General features: G+C 35.5%; 2 protein-coding genes across 2 annotated transcripts; both read left to right on the top strand.

The window, feature by feature from the left end:
* Nucleotides 1-7,409: 7,409 nt before the first annotated feature.
* On the top strand, nt 7,410-9,123 carry LOC142541653 (peroxidase 40). The gene is made up of 4 exons (XM_075648135.1): nt 7,410-7,689; nt 7,802-7,993; nt 8,255-8,420; nt 8,566-9,123. The coding sequence occupies exons 1-4, from the start codon at nt 7,432-7,434 to the stop codon at nt 8,976-8,978; spliced, it is 1,029 nt and encodes a 342-aa protein (XP_075504250.1). The 5' UTR covers nt 7,410-7,431; the 3' UTR covers nt 8,979-9,123.
* A 6,253-nt stretch (nt 9,124-15,376) lies between these two features.
* LOC142543304 (galactokinase-like) lies at nt 15,377-19,884 on the top strand. Its single transcript, XM_075650488.1, has 13 exons — nt 15,377-15,759; nt 15,854-16,041; nt 16,683-16,729; nt 16,935-17,029; nt 17,146-17,228; nt 17,430-17,498; nt 17,724-17,909; nt 18,292-18,426; nt 18,644-18,778; nt 19,022-19,092; nt 19,187-19,264; nt 19,339-19,480; nt 19,569-19,884. The coding sequence occupies exons 1-13, from the start codon at nt 15,597-15,599 to the stop codon at nt 19,677-19,679; spliced, it is 1,503 nt and encodes a 500-aa protein (XP_075506603.1). The 5' UTR covers nt 15,377-15,596; the 3' UTR covers nt 19,680-19,884.
* The last annotated feature ends 129 nt before the right edge of the window (nt 19,885-20,013 follow it).

Below are 20,013 nucleotides of genomic sequence, written 5' to 3'. Positions count from 1 at the left end.
ACACGCACACCGAAAAACACACACAAATCACGTAAATGTGCAGGGACCGAAATAAGGTAAGGGAAAAAATGGCCGAAACTTTGAGGCTTGTCAAGGGGGGAAGATTCCGATTTTTTTCCTCCTTCGTTCTTCCTTCCAACAACGATCACTCGACTTTATTGCATTCCAAGGTGGGTTTTTGGTGGGGTTTTGACAAGAAAAAAGGTTAGAAAAAAAATAGAAATTGTCGTCTGTTCGTTACCGACTTCCACCGCTTTGGTATTCGTATTTCGAGCGCTTTAAATGTAAAGACACGTTTCTAAACTTTTTTTTTGCACCATTCAAGCCGTATTATGTGTGTTTAATCATGTTTGCATGAATAATATAAACTCTCCTTTTATTTTCGTTTTTAAGGCTTGTATTCATGCTTTCAAACTCATGATTATGATGCATAAAGGGGCTGCCATCATAGGGCTATGAGAAGGGATGAATTTCAATATGTTTAAGGGTTGTTAAGAGCCATGGTTAAGGGCTGTACATGTAAGGAAAGATGTTGAACGAAAATTGGGATCAAATGGGGCTAGGGTTTGCGTTTCTGTTCCTAGTCAAGGGAGACTGCTAGCTGCTATTTGTGATGTGTTCAAGGGTCTTAAGGGAGTCTAGTCATGGTCCTAGATGGGTGTGCAAGGGCTGGAAAGAGAGGATAAAGGTTGCACGTCGTTTTGGGTTGTTTAAGGCATGTAGGGGACGACTTAGGGCTGGGGTTTCTAGACTCTTTAAGCTTGGTCCAGCAGGTCTCTAGGGTTCAGTCATGGTCCTAGGATGGTCAGCTAGGGGCTGGTTGGGTCGGCCATGGTCTAGGGTCGAAGGGATGGAGGGTTTGTGCAAACTAGAGTTTTTGAAAATGAGCAGAATTTTCAAGCATGGTTCTAGGCTTGTTAAAGGGTTTTAATTGGCTTGATTTGGGATGAAAAAGGGTTAGTAAGGTGTTAATAAGCTATGATTTAATTTTGGTAAAGTTTGGTTAAGTTTTGAGTCGATATGGTTTAAAACTGGCACGTACGTTTAAGTTTTAAAACGAATTAGAAAATTAGTTGAGGAGCTTAATTTTACGTCTAAGAATGTTTATGGGTGTGTTTTAAGGTTTCATATTAAGTTTAGGGATTAAAAGTTTATGTTTAAAATGTGGGAAGAAAATATTATGTTTTGAATTTATTCGGGTTAAAAACGCTTAATGATATAGTCATTAAGTTATTAAATAGAAATGCTCGGATTTACGTCTAAGAAAAATATTAGAAGTAAAATTTAAGCTTATATGATACTATGGGATAGACTCGAGTCAATAAAGGTAAGAGAAAGTCAAAATCGAGAATTTTGGAGTCCAGGTATAAAATGGTTATTTTACATCTCGGATAGTACGAAAGGCTTGATAGTGTCCCGAAAAATCATAATACATGCTAAATGATATTTTAAAATATTTATGATGAAAATGTGGTATTTTACAATATATGTTAAAGCTGTATGATTTTTTCTAGAAAAATGCTAGTTTAAAAATTTTGAAGGACCTGATATTTTATGAATAAAAAGGAAAGAAAATATTTTGAAGGATGTGAATTGACTGTGACAAACTTGATATGATATGATATGATTGGGAATATCGTGAGGGAGAAGGCCCAAGAGGCAGCCCATTTATTGGAGAAGGCCCCAGAGTAAGCCCGACGATCGTATTTCCACTTACGACGAGGCCTAATGTCCATCCCCATACACAATGGTGAGCTAATACTGATCAATTGACCACATTATGACACGATTACATCTAGTCACTTTCAAGGATAAAATTTCACCCAAAAAATGATATACGTGGAAGGGGATCGTTTAAGGTGCCTGCTTGCGCAACGGAAGTTTCAAAATTATTTTTCTAGCAAAAACCGAGCACCTCACAATATGTGTAGCAAATAACAATAAACACAAAATATGACATTCATAGAGTGTTTTATGAAATTACCTATCAATCTCAAAGATTGATTATTGGCTCCAACCAAGTTGTAAACAACTTGGCTTTTGAATGGTTGACCCTCTACAAGCTTTCCTTGCTCTTGGACTTCTTCCTTCAAATTAGATTCACCACAAACAAGCTAAATCTACTCTAATTTTGCACTAGAAAAATTAGAGCATTTTTCATTTGAGAAGAGAGTGTTTCATCAACAAAATGAAGAAAAATGAAGAAGAATTTTTTTAAAAAATTTCGGCCAACATCATGCAAGGAGAGAAGAGAGAGTTTCCTTGGTTGTGCAAAAAGCTGTTGTGTATTCCAAAGGCATGCCATGCAGCCTCCAACCCTTCACCTCCCTTGCATGCTTTCTACTTGGGCTTGTAACAATTACAAGGCCCATGGACTTTTTATTTAAATGTCTCAAACACATTTGAGACCATTTAACCTTTACTTGATTTTACTCAAGCCCATTAGTTTAATAATTATTTCTAATTGGGCTCTAAAGGGCCCAATATTGTTTAATTAATTCAACACTTTAATTAATTTAATTATTTGGACTCTACTAGGTCCACTAGTGTTTAATAAATTCAACAATTGAATTAATTTAATTTAGTCCATAATAATGTTTATAAAAATCACAATTTTCAAATATATTATTTGTTTGGTCAACTTTTAATATAGGAACAATTCCTCAAATTAAAAGTCGCATTCTCCTTATAGAAGTCATACTTCTATTTTTATTTGCGCTTATAAACTTCTTTATAAGTCGTTCAACACATTGAACTATTTTACTTCTCAACATGATCTAGAAAGTTAGCACTTGTGTGACCATCAATGGTTCAATGATACAACTAGCCGTGGGTTCACATCTCAATATGATTCGGGACTAAACATGTCTTTATATGAGCATGCCTCAGTTGCTCCATTCTTACTTATCAACTCCTTGATAATAAGAACGTCAGAACTCAAGTCTGATAGTACCCAACCAATCATGTTAAACGCCTAGCAGCATCGCTTACATGATTCCCTAGGTATCAAATGATAGTGCCTGCAAGAACCATTCAATTATGATTAGCGTACAGTACGGTCCCTTCATATCATATATCCCGACCGATTCGACAACTATTGGTATATCGAGAGCTGTCAAACAATCGATACTATGTGTCATGTCGTAGTTGCATCGATGGTGTAATCTATGAAACCCCTTTCATAATTACCACCATAATCTGATCAGAGATTTCATACTACATATACATGTGATCACATAGGATATCCATACCCGAAGGTAAGCGGTGAATCCCCGACTACAATGCATCGACTCCTATATGTTTCGACAAAACACCCAACCTTGCCACCTGATGACCCCATGAGAGTCGGTAAACAAGTCAAATTGTAATGCTAGCACATAGAGTCTCAATGTTGTCCCGGGTCATAAGGACTAATGGTGTACAACCATAAACTAAGACGTTTCCACTCGATAAGTGAGAACCACTTGGAAAGTCCTTTATGGAGGGTTGTTCAGTGCACTCTACAAGGAGCACCTATCTGCATGTTCGGACATCACAATGTCCCCTACCAATGAAACATGGTACTCACATCGCAGATACTAGTCTCAAACTCGAGCGGCCTATATCCTTCTTAGCGGCGGCTGAATCGACTAGGAACTGTTTAGAATATACAGTATTGCAAATATGAGTTTCATGATACTCATCATTTGAACATCTCATATTCTTTCTACTATTTGTATATTCAAGGACTTTATCTATGCAACTAGCATGTGTATACAGATAAAGATGTGCCAAAACAATAATTTCAAATATTATTAAAATAAAGATTGTTTATACATAGAGTTTCATTGAGAACATTCGGCCAACACTTGGCTCGACGGGCACCTACTTTAACAATACGATGATGAAAAACTTTACGATTTAATGATTTATGATTTATTTATGCTTACAAATTTATGCTAGCTATTTTAAATAAATGTATGATTTTTATGCATGTGTCTGTATATGTATTATTTGTTACTCATGATTAGAACGTGCTGAGGCATTAAATTCACTAGTTTTGGATGGTTGCAGATGAAGATGAGATTTAGGGAAGCGTTGATGCTTGAGTGGATCGATCCGACAGTACACTCCAGAGGGACATTTATTTTCCACACATATTAGTATTTAAAATTTTACGAAAAGATTTTGATGATTTTCTATTTAGAGATTTATGCTTTATTTTGAAGTTCAATTTTAGATTATTTTTAAATGTTGACATATGATCTTGGTATTTGACGATTTATGAATTTTTATGCATTTAAGGTTTTTAAATGTTGAGTCAATTTGGTATGAATGTTTCGAATTTTATATATAAAAAAATTAGTAGGATTTTAAAATTAAAAATTAGTGGACGTTTCAGATCTACACTATGTGATAAAATCTTTCAGAGCCAAACTGATCAAAGTATTTTTCAGCACATACTTAATTTATTATATATGATCTTTGAGAATCAATCGTGCTATCATATTTCCTTGAGAAATACTTGCATTTGACAATATGAGTCTTACTGGTCATTTTGTTTAAGTTATGAGATATCGATGAGTGTCATTAAGCCAGAGATTAGCCATGGTGAAGTGGGTTGTTGCAAATTAGTTTGTAATTAACAAACTCATTTGGTGAATCATTTCTAAGTGGAAGAATGAGAGACATAGGAGTTGTTCAAATATCCGAACATTCAGAAACAATTGTTTGTGACTTACAGTTACTTTTAGTTTTGTTAGCACTACAAGAAAAATGATTTCCCGCAGCACATCATCAACATTGTGCATTAAAAGCACGCTGCGAATAGTACTTTTAACGGCGTGCATCAATAAGTGCGCTGTTAATATTGTTGCAGTTGACAGAAATAACGGCGTACATTAAAAGCACGCTGCGGAAAGTACTATCCGCACCGTGTATTTATGTGTGCTGTAAATATTATATAATTCCGCAGCGTGCTTTTAATGCGCGCCGTTAATAACATATACATTAATGGCACGCATTAAACGTACGCTGCGGAAAGTAATATTATATACGGTTGATTACATCCTACATGTAGGGGCAGTGCCCCCATGATAGAATCAATGACCCAAATTTAGCCACACATACATGAGGTCCACTAATTTTTTAAAATCACATATGTGTGTGAATCTTGTCCATATAAACCATATACGAGCAGTGCCCCCACATGTAGCATCGAAGCTACCATTATATACTATCTGCAGCGTGCAATAATGTGCGCTGTTAATACCCTATGCATTCACGGCGCGCATTAAATGCACGCTGCGGAAAGTAATATTATACACTATCCGCAGCGTGCAATAATGTGCGCTGTTGATATCCTATACATTCACGGCGTGCATTAAAAGCACGCTGCGGAAAATAGATGCGAATTTTTAAATAAGCGACGAACCGTCGCTAATTTAAAATTTGTGACGGTTTACAAAACCGTCGCATCTTTAAGGATGGTATACGATAAACCGTCGCCGATTTTAAATCGGCGACGGTTTTATAAAACACCGTCGCTTTTAGAAACCGTCGCTAATAGCTGTAAATCAGCGACGATTATATTAAAACCGTTGGAAAACCGTAGTTAATAGTCGCAAATTGTCTATAAATAACCGATTTCCGTTCCACTTCATAACACTTAAAATTTTTCTCTCTTATACGATTTTAATTTCGATTTAGGTACATTTTTTTGTTTCAATTTTTGGTTAATTTTTTAAGTGTTGATTAAGATCATCAGTCAATTTACTAAATTTATTAAATTATAAAAGTAAATTTCCTTTTTATTTTTACGCAAACTTTAGCGACGGTTTTTAAACTGTCGCGAAATGTAGCGACGGTTACAATATTTAAACACCGTCGTTAATTTAGCGACGGATTTTGAACCGTCGCTACATTAGCGACGGTGTCTTCGGATTTAAACCGTCGCGAATTAGCGACGATTTTTATGTTTTTTGATTATTAACGGCGTACATTGCACGCTGCGGATAGTTGTATTAACGGCGTACATATGCACGCCGTTGATAATAATATTAACAGCGTGCACATGTACGCTGCGGATAATCTTGAACTTTCAACAGCTTGCAACTTCGCAGCGTGCAATGTGTGCCGTGGAAAGAGAATTTGTGCGCTGCGAAAAGTCATTTTTGTTGTAGTGTAGTCTAATTGATATTTAGCCTTGTCATTTTTTTAGTGTTAAATCGTTTCAATGAGCTTGTTTCCGTACAGTGCCCAACTGCTGGTTTATTGAAATCTAACTGACAAGATTCTCAATTCAGCGTTGCTAACTTAAATAAATTAATTTGAGAATTTTTTGAGATCGTTTATTCACCCCTCTAAATCAATCTCCCGATCTTTAACAATTTTTTTATATTCATAGTTAACATATAAAATGGTCATTTTATTCCGCATATCCTGGTCAGACTGATCTTGGTCCAATTAGACTTCATAATTCAATAATGATCCAATAACGTGTGAATATTTCATAGCAAAGAAACCAACTTGTGAGTTGGTGTAAACATAAATTTCCTATAAACACATTTTGTGGTTTGGACAAAGAATACTCCTAAGGCTATGATAGCTATAGTGACACCGTTTGATGCTAAAGATTTGGTCTTAATTTTACATATTTTCGTTTCATTCAACGCCTGTCTCAAATTCTACATTAAATTATAATTTTAAAATTATAAATCATTATATTATCTATATATATATTGATGTATCTCCCTTAATTATACAGCAATGTGTCGCCACATGAATGCTAATACATCTCGATGATGATGCACAACAAATATCATTCCAAGTGGGTTTCACAGTCATAAAGAAACTCACGCGTGTGTGTGTGCATGAAAATTAAGAAAATTATTTATCATAAATATAAATGACGTCATTAATTCATCACACAAACATATAATAGAAATCGCGTCGGTCAGTTGAGTTATACCTACTCTAACAACAATATCATCTCGCATTCAAATGTTTTCACTGTTAATTCTTGACTTGCCAATGTATTCATATGTAAAACACAAAAAAAATACATCAATTTTGTGTAACCACCAAAATAAATCAGTTTTTCACTTGAAAATAAAAAAGTCGAGGACAGAATTTGAATAATATTTAAAACAATATGTTGGAAAATCACGAGAAGCGACTGTTAATTACAATAATAATATCTAATAAAATATGGTCTAAGTGATTATGACATAAGCTAGCATGCATGCACATGGCATTAGGTGAACAGTTAGAGTGATCATCCTGATACAATACTGACCTTTTCTTTGCATGGCTTGACAATGTCTTTCTTTCACCAAATGTTTAATAAGTTTTCAAGTACAACCCAAATTATCTCTATATAAACAGTAATATAAGTAATAGTTTTATTCACAAGCTAGCTAGCTCAAAAAACTAAGTTAATTAGAAGCAAAAATGTCGGTATACTTGGTTGCTTTGTACATGATCCTGTTCAGGTTCTCAGTAGCATTGTGCAGCACACCAGACGAGGCTTTGAATAAGGAATGCGTGGATGGTGCCACGGCCTCCATCGTGTTAACCTTCGGTTTCTACAAAAGCATCTGCCCTGAGGCCGAACCCATCATTTTCTCATGGGTTGAAAAGGCTGTTTCTGATGATCCAAGGATGGCCGCGTCGTTGCTTCGCCTGCATTTTCACGATTGCTTTGTTAATGCAAGTCACTTTGTATCACATACGCTGGCTAGAAAATATATAGTATGGAGATATATATTTTAATAGCTATATGTATGTATGAGTAATACTACTTATATATATGTGTGTGCAGGGATGTGATGCATCTGTGTTACTTGACGACACATCAAATTTTGTTGGAGAAAAAACAGCAGGGCCAAACTTGAACTCACTTAGAGGATTTGAAGTGATCGATGCCATAAAAGCTGATCTTGAATATGTTTGTCCCCAAACAGTTTCTTGTGCTGATATTCTTGCTGTTGCTGCTAGGGATTCTGTTGTTTTGGTGAGAATATTTATTACCTATTGCATTTTCCCATCAAATGATCTAATTAATATTATACCATGCATGCATCAATACCAGAGATTAACCCTAGATTTGACGATGCTAGCTTTGCATTTGCCAGTAGCCCGGATCACCGGTTTTCGCTGCAAAGAAAATTAGTCAATAAACTTAAAGCCATGTGTGCTTTGTGAAAAAGGGTTGCCAAAAGCATAATATTTTCATTATAATATTGACCAAGTTAATATTTGTTGAAATTTGTAGTCTGGTGGACCTGGATGGGAGGTGCAAATGGGCAGGAAGGATAGTTTGAGTACTAGCTTAGCAGCAGCTAACAGCAACATACCTGCTCCAAATTCTGATGTACCAACATTGCTATCTAAATTTCAAAATGTTGGGCTCTCACTTCAAGATATGGTTGCACTCTCTGGTAATATAATGGCTCAAATATAAATATATGCATACATACATACATACATATATGTATATATACACACACACACCCCACCCACCCATATATATGTGTGTGTGTGTGTGTATGTGTTTCACGTAAGCATGCATGTTTGCATGGGCAGGTGCACACACCATGGGTAAAGCTCGATGTTTCACGTTCAACAGTCGTATAAGCAGCGGCAACGGTTCCAATGGTCCCGATGTCAACCTCGACTTCTTGCAGTCGCTTCAGCAACTTTGTTCGGATTCCGATGCCAATGCAACGCTGGCTGATCTTGATCGTATGACCCCATCGACATTCGACAACCAATACTACGTTAACCTTCTTTCAGGCGAGGGCTTGCTTGGCTCCGACCAAGCTTTGGTCTCCGGAAGCGCGGAGACACAGCAACTTGTCGAATCTTACGTGGATGACACGGGGGCATTTTTCGACGATTTCAAAAGGGCAATGCTGAAAATGGGAAGCTTGGCCGCATCAGAAAATGATGGAGAAATTCGTAGAAACTGTAGGGCTGTTAATCAATTCAACAAATGAATCCCCGTGATAAATAATAGAACTAAAGCTATGCTAGTTAAGTGTTCTATATAATTAAGCTTCTCAAGAAAGCTATTGCTCCTTGTAGTTTGAAATTTCCTAATGCAATAAATTGTAACAAAGTATTTGGTCTTGAAATTTTAAAACCTTCTAATGTACTTAATTAGTCTATGTTTTATGTGGTTGATAGATGTAAGATAGTAAAATTAATCATCATATAACATACGTTGCTTGGTTAAAAACAATGTATTTTCCACTAATTTAGGAGCCCACGATTATTTTTCAGACAATGAATGTGAGTACGTAATCTAATGTAGGATTTGAACCTACGACATCCGGGTTTTGGAGACCCACATTCTAACGAACTGAACTGAGAATATTTTCAACTCACAGCATATAAGACTGTAAAAAAAAAGATTATTTTTGTATCCCCAATACATATCTTACATGTATATAATCTCATAAAATGAAAATATGTATATCCTTTATGCTATAGTTTAAATAACATCACCGTCAAGAAATTGATGAGAGAAAGAAAATTAAATACAATTAGCTTCCAAAGGGAGTGATTGTAGAGTATGTAAACATTAGATTAATAACAAAATATTGCAATTTTGGTCATATGAATTTATTTATTCGATAATTTATATTGTCGAATTTCAATATTAATTTTTTTCAAAATGATATAATATATTACAAAGAGAAATAAAATGCAGATGTTTAGTTTAAAAAAAAAAAAACAAATTCGACATTAGTATTGTATTTTTCAATTTTCGACATTTTTATTTATTTTAATCAAAACTGTTGTTATCGTCGGGTTGACACAACATCGATTTTACATTAACACCACATCGGAGGACTAAGTTTGAAAATAAATAAAATAGCAGACTAATACTAAAATTTATAATATATAAACTATCAAAACAACAAAAAATAAAAGATAAGTACAACACAAAAGTATAATTAATTTTTCCATTTAATAATTCAGCACCATTTTTATTCTATCATTTCAATAATTATAGCGTCCATATGGCGTATATTCAGAACTTTTCTTATCCCACTAAGTGCGGTTTTTTTTTATAATTAATTTAAAAAATTTCGAAATAATTTGGCAGGTGGGGTTTTGCAAGAATACTACAAAACGCCACCAACAATAGCGGATGTTGCATCCGCTCCTATTGATAGCGGACGCTACATTTTGTCAGTGTCGCAGCTCTCCCAGTCCCTCTGCATTCAAAGCCGCAATTCTCATAAAGAGTACTGCTTCATTTTTAGCGCGATTCTCACGTTGAATATGCATGACTCATGCGTTAAAGTTACATCCGTGAATCACCGAAAACACTTGTCCCTGTATTACCGAAAAACATGATGGTCCAAATGTCTATGTAGTCTTATATCCAACAAAAAGGTCCTACAATATTTAAACTCAGCTGATACTAGACCAGTAGTGGCAATCCCACTTGATGGCCTAACAATGTCACTCCTCCACCCTAATGATGAGTGATGTGAATAAAGAGACGACATACTGAAATTTTGTTGAGCATTACGTTGTTCGGCAAACATAGGGTATGGATATGGCCGGAAACCAACCCCATGCACTGTAGAAGTTATAATGCGTACATTTATTCAATCATACCATTGAAAATAATCGTCATGATCAATTTGCTTCGATCTCTAGTGTCGCTCTTCTTGGAAAACATATCTCAACTTTCTGTTCCATACAAGAATTGCATTTTGATAATATTCTTTCCAATTTATATTGTGATGGCCTATTCTCATGATATTATGAAGCTCATCTTTGTCGAAAGCAGACACTAAAATAGAATGTCATATTTTGAATTGTCGCATCATTCGATTGAGACGATGTATCTCTACAACTATAAAACAATTAAGAGGACAAACACATCGCCATATTTTGTTGTACAAATCAATAATTTTCTTTACATATCTATCATTTTTATTTTAAATGATCTAGTTAAACTGCAAAATAAAAAATCGATTTTAAAATTCATATAATTATTACAAAATTTAAATAATTCAAAAATACTTAATTAATGTTCATATGATCAAGACATTCTTTTATTATTTTTACAATATGTGCACATTTTTCCACCCATAATTTTAAAAATATGATTACATATTAAAAAATTTAAATAGTTATATGTTATATTAGGACAAAAAATTTCAAATATCACTGAAACGTCTACTATTCAATACTACTGATTTTTTTTTTTTTTGAAATTATGGCCGAAAATATACATACTCATAAACCATGCAAATTTATAAGGTCATCTAACAACTGAATAAAAATAATTGCAGTTAATCAAATCTTAAAATGTAATCAATCTCCTAGTCAACTGTTTTAAAAGAAAAACTCAAACATGATTCCAAAAGTCTGTCAAATCAACAACGTGTTAAAAATTCATAAACATTTAAAAATACTGTTTTGACCCATGTCACGATATTCATAATGTGCGGAAGAAATGCAAGGTCCTCGGATTTTCACGTGCACCCCCCATCTCAGCTTAGTCAATCTTCAGCGCCTCCAGTCTCCTCGTCCTCATGATCACCTACATCAATCACACCTAATAAGTCTAAAGACTCAGTACACATGAACCGTTATAATAAGTACATATACATGTCATGCAACAGTGAAAAATACTGTAACCAAAATAAGTTTCGTGTTCAAAGCATAAACACCAACATTTGGGGTCATATCGAATCATGTCATATCATATCATCATATATGTGTTCATTTTCCTTTATAGAATTCAGATCATTAGTTGTGACTTTCGTATTAGCTGTTGTTCGATGGATTTATCTATGTATAACCGTGGTACCCGGCGACGGGGACATCAGTGACATTCTCACCCGTCAAATGAGCCTTGGACTTACATGTTTCGTGTTCGTATTTGTATTAGTCACAACCAATTTACCTCCTTCAAAAACATATTATCGTATTCATCACTTGTAGAATTTATGCATATACATACATATTCTTAAAACCAGGCATTCAACGTATTTTTCAGCATTTTAATAAAATTCATATTTAATAACAACATATACATTCTAAAAATGCATTTTCAATTTATCACGGTACTGTCAGGACTGCTAACTCGACCCAGGTGCAAAAGAACCATTTTTCCCCTGAAACCTTAATCTGACTATTTTACCCCTGGACCTTAAAACTTCAATCCGAATCTATCCGAACTATTCAAAATGCCTTAAAACATACTCATCATCATTTAATTTCTTAGACGTGAACTTAATCCTGACGACCATGTTTCATAATTCGCTTTAAAACTTAGACCGGAGTTCCGATTTTAACCCGAGTCAACCCGAAACTTAATCAAAATTTTCCATACTTGAATCATACCTTATCCATATATAACCAGACCTTAAACAACCCTATTCGAACCCTTTAGGATCCTCAAAAACCTCCTGGACCTTGCTGAAATTTCCTGCACAAAAGAAACCGAACCCTAGTTTCATATCCAAGCCAAAAACTCAACCCTACACCGAACCAGCCCGGACCAGACCCAAATCAAACCTTGAATAGACCACAGAGGACCATACTGGACTCCCTTGGACCGAACCAGGACCCAGCTGCAGTTCCATGCAAATTTTTCCCCAAAACGTTCGCCTAAACCATCCCATGAGCCAAACCCGATCGGCTACATGCTAGCTCTATCCCAGACGATACCAGACCCTCCTAGTACCATTACACAGGCCTTGGATACCTTCTAGACGCAGCCTCCATGGAAAAAAAAAACTCGCTTGTACCCTCCAAGACTCAAACCGAACCCTAACATCCAAGTAACCTCAAGAAAACCAAGAAATTGTTCGGCCCTCGTATGCTGCTGTACCAGAATGGTTCGAACTCTTCTAGGACTCCTAGACCTTGCCTGGTTCGTGCCCACATGGTCCCTAAGTCGACAGCCCACTTGTAACATAAAAAACGTCAATCATAATGCAGGCAAACTCCATATTTCATGTATAAACCCTTTAAACTGATCCAAATCATTATATCTGACAATTGTCATGCAAAATAATTCGAAAGTACATGGTATATTGTGAAAGATGAGAAAACTAAGGTGTCGTACGTGCCTTTGCATATAAACGCTCAAAAAAATCGAACCAATGAAGCGAGGGACAAGCACCAGAGGGACGGGACGACGTTTCTATGAAAAATACTTGCAAAAACGACGGGAACCCTAGATGCTGGATGTGAGCTACTGGCTACCGTGAGCTGAGGGTCTGGGCTAGGGTTTGAGGTTGTGGTGTGTGTAAAAATATGAATGAAAAGTGTGCCTATGTTTAAAACAACGAGGTGTAGTGGGTTTGGCCCAAAAGTTTACTAAAACAAGCCTTTTATGCCGAATAACATGCACGTAAAATGTTTCTTTTTTATACGCTTTCAAAAATATTACCTGAACCATAAAAAAATCCTCCATTTTGCTAAAAATCGACTATCGGTTTACAATATGGCTCGACGTGTAAAAATATCACATATGTCCCATTTTTAAAAATTACATATCAATTATATCATATATTAAATAAAAACATATAATAATGTCATAATCGTGTATTTGATGCATTCGAAATAATAACTGAGACGTTTTAATAAAAACCAAGATTTGCATGCAGTTAGATTAAGTTATTCGAATTTCTGGACCTTAAAATTACCGTGCACCATAGGAGCAATTGGAAAAATATCCTTAGAATGACTTGGAGGTACAACAGTTTTTAACCTACCTCGTTCGAGGTTAACCAATTTATTCCTGCTCCATGCCCATATTAGCTAAGAATAACAAAATTAGTTAAAAAGATATATGTTTTATTAAATAATGAATATACATTATTTATACTTGCAGGATATATAAAGATCCAAATATTGTAGACTTTCCTATACATGTTACATTGCAAAGCTCGCGGTATAAGAATGTTAAAACTTCACTTTCCGAACTATAATATTTTACACGATCAGTATCACTCAGCAGGTGCAAAAACATGAGTCTAGCCGACTCTTCTTGATAATATGATAACAGTATTCTTTCAAATAATCATCAACGCAACACAACAGGTATATTTAACGACATCTACTTCTTAACTGTTATCATCAATAAGGGTAGACATGCAGTGATCATGTAGTATAATCATAGACAAATTAACACCTTTAAAATACGATGATTACAGCTTAAATCCCAACAAGTCGAGACATATATATTGTCATTGTCCAACTGTATGTGAAACATCTATTCCAGTTACTGGGTCACCATCAATTGTTAGACTCCCAAATTGTCAAAACATCTTCACCACATATAAAATTAAATATGTGTTTCACGCGATGCCATCGTTCCACAAGACCAGTAATCAAACGATTGTCAAACATTCGAAAGCCACATTTTAAAATCTCATAAAATCCCATATGATTTAAATATGCAAGGACACGATTGTGTAAATAATTCCCAACATAATATTTAAACTAGATTGTCAGATCGTTTAACTCTTACAATATCATCAACAATTTTTTTCTAAAACTCTGTTGATGAGATATGTGTCTCTTGTAACTAGTAGAGGTCACTGAATTTTTCAGGCCTGATTTTCTGTTATTTCGAAATAAATTATCAAAACCATAGAGCACCGCATCGGGAAGACGAGAATGCTTTAATAAGGTTTGGATCCCAAAGTTTCTGTATGCCCCTCTCATGGCGATAGAAAATGACATCTTAATGTGATGTTACATTGAGATATTATCTTTAATTACAGATTTATCGATTATCATTGATCAAAATATATAGTGTTTATATTTGTCTCTACATAATTTTTTTTAATAATATTATTGTCATTTAATTTATCATAAATAATTATAATGGCAGTGCATGGGGATGCTTCAAAATAATCACTACAATAAATTATAATGGCAAGTGGGGATGCTTCAATTGCACTTTAAAATGAATGCTCGTTCATTTGTTTATTTGGGTGATAGTTATTACTTATTACAATCATGTTAAATTAGCTAGAAACCCAACCGAGTCCCTCCCCACCACCCAAAAATTTGTCTTTGCAAACGTTTGGCATTTTCTAACTTCACAAAAATCCGTATGCTACGTGGAAAGTATTTTCATTAACTCACATTTTTACGAAAATTAACATATATTATAAGCCACAAATAATTTGGACATATCATTGAATCATAAACCAAAAATATGGTTTCACGTATCTTTATTTGTGAGAAAAATCAATCATGTTTATAAAATTCATAGGTGACAAAATAAAATATTTATCCAGTAAATATGACTATATATGAGAGTTTCTTTTATCATATTTGCAAAAATTTGTGTGAGACGGTCTCACGAGTCGTATTTTGTTAGACGGATCTTTTGTTTAGGTCGCCATCTAAACTTTATCAAGAATCTTTTCCTTTTCCTCGGTTCATAAAGGCAATGCAACTTTTTGGAAAAAGATCAAATCTTTTCACTAAATTTATCCTAATCCCATCTAATCGAACCAACCCATAAGGCTCCACAATCTGCCGAAACAGAACGTCTACCCTCTCTACAAGTTTTTATCTCCTAAAAATCTGAAAACTTGTGAAGAAATATCTATCTGAAGTCAATGGCGAAAAGCGAGGAGCTGCCAATCCCCATTTTCAGTTCTCTCGAACCTGTTTATGGAACCGGGTCACAGCTAGAAGAGGCTGAACTCCGATTTGCCAGATTGAAATCCAAATTCGTCGAGTTTTTCGGCCACCCCCCTGAGATTTACGCTCGATCTCCAGGTTATGTGAATTCACATACGGACTAAAGATTTGTAATCCATCTATATTGGTTTTGTTTTTCCTTTTTGAATGTTCTTTGTGTGTGTGTGTGTAGGGAGAGTGAATTTGATTGGGGAGCACATAGATTATGAAGGATATTCGGTTTTGCCAATGGCTATCAGGCAGGATACCATCGTGGCAATACGCAAGTGTGATGAAAGTGGAGCGGAAAAAGTGCTAAAGATCGCTAATGTGAATAGTGACAAGTATCATATGTGCACATATCCTGCTGATCCTGATCAGGTGTGATGAGATTTAGCTCAGTGTGTGTGTGTACGCGCACGTGTGCCGGATCTTGAATGTGAGTGGTGACAGATACACCGCGTACTTGCTTTGTTGATCTTGATGTTCGGCACAATTTGGCTTAGTCCTAATGTGTGCATGTGTGTATCACGGGATTTTTGGTTGTTTTTGAATCATTATATTGCTTATCTCTGGTCAAGTATGGGTCTTTGTGAGATGTGATTTTGCATAAGCTGATCTGGTTGATTGCTGGCTTGTATTTTAATTAAGTGGCATTTGGAATTGGATCTTTAGTTGATTTTGTTTGTAAATTATGAGGTTTAAAATGGAATTTTCTGCTGCAAAATTCTTCTCAATTGAATTGTGTTCTATTGGATTAATCTTGGCATGGATTGTGTGATAACTGAAGATAAAAAAAATTAGGAATTAGGATGGTTTCGATTTTTGAATATTACAGAGGCCAAAGTGATGGAAGCTTCGAAGAAAGTGAGAGAAGTTAAAATTAACTTGTAATAACTTGAATGATCAGGAAATCTTTACATCTTAACCAAGATTTCACATTTCAGTCATTTGTATACACTCTAATTTGGGTAGTAAAACTATTTCTGTGTTCCATTGAATGAAGACATTTTTTTTGGCAGGAAATTGATCTGAAGAATCACAGATGGGGTCACTATTTTATTTGTGGGTAAGGTGCTTTTTATACTTCTTAAACTGGTGTACACTATTTTCCATCGGTCCTATGCCCCATGGCTCCAGGGAAAATCATACTTAGGCGTGGTACTTATCCAGTTGTAGGATCAAAACTTCCTTGCAATTATATTGTTTGAATGATACTTAAAATAATTCAAAATTTTCCGTCCTATTCTTTTTATGTTCTTTTCTTTTTTCAGGTATAAAGGTTTCTATGACTTCGCAAAATCGAAAGGTTTTGATGTTGGTGCGACATTGGGACTTGAGGTTGTGGTTGATGGCATCGTCCCTACGGGTAGTTTTATCCACTTTAATGAACATTTGCATTAAGTTTGACCTGTTAATATTGATGAAACTATTCATTAATTCCGTTATTTTATATTTTAGATTAGATGGTTTTTTCTCATGTAGGATCTGGTTTATCGAGTTCTGCCGCTTTTGTTTGCTCATCTACAATAGCAATAATGGCTGTATTTGGCACAAAATTTGCTAAGGTATCTTACCATATAAGTGCTTTAGTTTTTAAGCCATACATTAGTCCTATCCAAGGTGCTGTATCACCGTAAGTCCATATGTTGGTTTCTATCCTTTCTTGTTTGTGGTGAGCAGCAATTAGTCAATAATAGTTTGCTGTTTTCATGCATGAATTGATCATCGGTATCTGTAACACTGTTATTTAAAATTTCAAATTCCAGAAAGAACTTGCTCAACTTACTTGTGAGTGCGAAAGACACATTGGCACTCAATCTGGTGGAATGGACCAGGTATTTATCGCATTTGAAGAGTACTCCTTTATTATTTGTTGTGTATCCTTAAAAAAGCTATTACTTTAAAAAAATACTGTGGTTATTTTTTAAGCGAATTTCGGCATTCTCATTCAAGATTAGCTCGTCTTTTACGTACGATGATTCTCTCATTGTCCTGGCAAATATATTTGGATTATCTCCATTACTCATCGCTGACAAGAGATTCATTGGTCCACTGGACAGGCAATCTCTGTGATGGCTCAATCTGGTTTCGCAGCGCTTATTGATTTCAACCCTATTCATGCTACTGAGGTGCAGCTCCCTGCAGGTGGAACATTTGTCATAGCTCATTCATTGGCTGAATCTCAGAAAGCGGTTACTGCTGCGACTAATTACAACAACAGGGTTGTCGAATGCCGTTTAGCTTCTGTGAGTTCTTTTTAACTTCTGGTTTTCCTTAATTTTGCGCATTTGAGAATGCTTAAATGTTTCATTAATAAAAGATTGTACCTTAAAATTTTTTAAGTTACTTATTCGTGGGCATTTGTGAATGCTTAAATATCTCATTAATATTTGATTGTATGAATCTCATAAAAATTTCAATTCCTTATTCTTAGGCATTTGAGAATGCTTAAATGTCTCATTAATTATTGATTGTATCTCAAATTTTTTTTCGAATGTCAATAATTTCTTTGAGTTCAAAACGCTTTCCAACTGTCGTAACCTTTTGAGTTCAAAATGGTTTATTCAACAGTTTTGTTTCTTTTCCTCCCAATCTCTTGGAGTACCTTAATCGTTTGAATGTTTCCAGATTGTCTTAGGCATAAAGCTAGGACTGAAGCCGGAGGAGGCTATAGCCAAAATCAGGACACTTTCAGATGTTGAAGGTCTGTGCGTGACATTTGCGGGCACACATGGATCTTCTGATCCAGTTATTGCTGTCAAGGTATCTATTCATCATCTAAACTTACTGAAAGAAAATCTTGTCGCTGGATCCAAATATACTTGGTTATTGCATTGCCATAATCGTGCTTTCTGGGAATCATTCAGTGTTTTTTACCGAATCCGATTGCCTGTCTAGTGCCTTGATTTGAACTTTTAGTTTCTTGTGGGCATCTTGCATATTTTGTTCTTTGGGGTTTGATGGTCGGTCTCATCCACAGGAACTATTGAAAGAAGAACCTTATAGTGCTGAAGATATTGAGAACATTATAAATGAAAAGCTGCAAACTATATTTACCAATTCCCCTTCCTCCTTGGATGTGCTGAGAGCTGCCAAGCATTTTAAGTTGTACCAGGTAAATTTGCAGTGTATTACTCTTCTTATTGTCCGATTCTGATGGTAGTGATTGTTTCATCAACGGTCTGTTTCATGTTTTACTTATTTTCTTAGTACTCAGCCTTAGTGTTTCTCATTGTTTCAATTCTATGTCCTGTCGACTATGTCTTCCTAACCACTAGAAGCTCAATTTCCATTTTCGTTTTGTGTTGATATGCTACGTTTTCCAATACTTTTTGGCTCAACTGAAACAATTTTTCAGAGGGCTGCACACGTTTACTCCGAAGCCAAACGTGTATTTGCTTTCAAAGATACTGTATCCTCGAAGTCTAGGTGAGTTGAGAGTGCTATATAATACTGTTTTCTTTATGCATGCCTTTTTTTCTTTTTGTATTTTCAGTTCTGATTAATGTTTATTTTATGACAGCGAGGAAGAAATGCTAAAAAAGCTCGGGGACCTGATGAATGAAAGCCATCATAGCTGCAGCGTGTATTACGAATGCAGGTAAGAATAATAGTATTTATGGTTACCTTTACTCATTCCTAGGTGTTTTTTCCCTCACCTTGTATAATCTTCAGCTGCCCTGAATTGGAAGAGCTTGTGAAGATTAGTCGGGATAATGGTGCTCTGGGGGCGAGACTTACGGGAGCCGGATGGGGTGGTTGTGCTGTTGCGCTAGTGAAGGAGAACATTGTTCCACAGTTTATCCTTAACTTGAAGGTTAGTGTCTCTCTCCCTCCTTTTGAATGTGGCAAAATCCCTTCATATGGCCATTGAACATCAATGTATACGGTTTTTTATTTGTCAGGACCAATTTTATCAATCAAGAATTGATAAAGGGGTGATTAACAACCGCGATCTTGGCCTTTACGTTTTTGCATCCAAGCCATCGAGCGGTGCTGCAATTATCAAATTTTAGTCGCTGTGCTGCCTGATAAATCATCTGTGCTCATGGTTGATTGAATTGTTCATCCACTGCTTACTGATGATGGATCGCTTTCTATATATTTTTTGGCTGGAAGAATAAAGATGCAGTATGTGTTCCCTCGAAAAATTGTCCTTTCATTGAGGGGGATTGTGCTGTGAAGTTAATGGATTGAAACTTGAATAGAGTTTGATTTCCATACCGTATAACTACTAGATCGTACGTAACCTTATGTGTGGATCCTGCGTAAAATTCTGAGACCATTACATCGTGTGGCTGGCTTAAACATCAAAGAGAAGCAGCAGCAGAAGTCACTGCAAGCTTAATT

The sequence above is a fragment of the Primulina tabacum genome, chromosome 4 (assembly GCF_025594145.1).
Source record: "Primulina tabacum isolate GXHZ01 chromosome 4, ASM2559414v2, whole genome shotgun sequence".
Lineage (NCBI taxonomy): Eukaryota > Viridiplantae > Streptophyta > Magnoliopsida > Lamiales > Gesneriaceae > Primulina > Primulina tabacum.
This window is presented reverse-complemented; position numbering and strand designations above follow the sequence as displayed.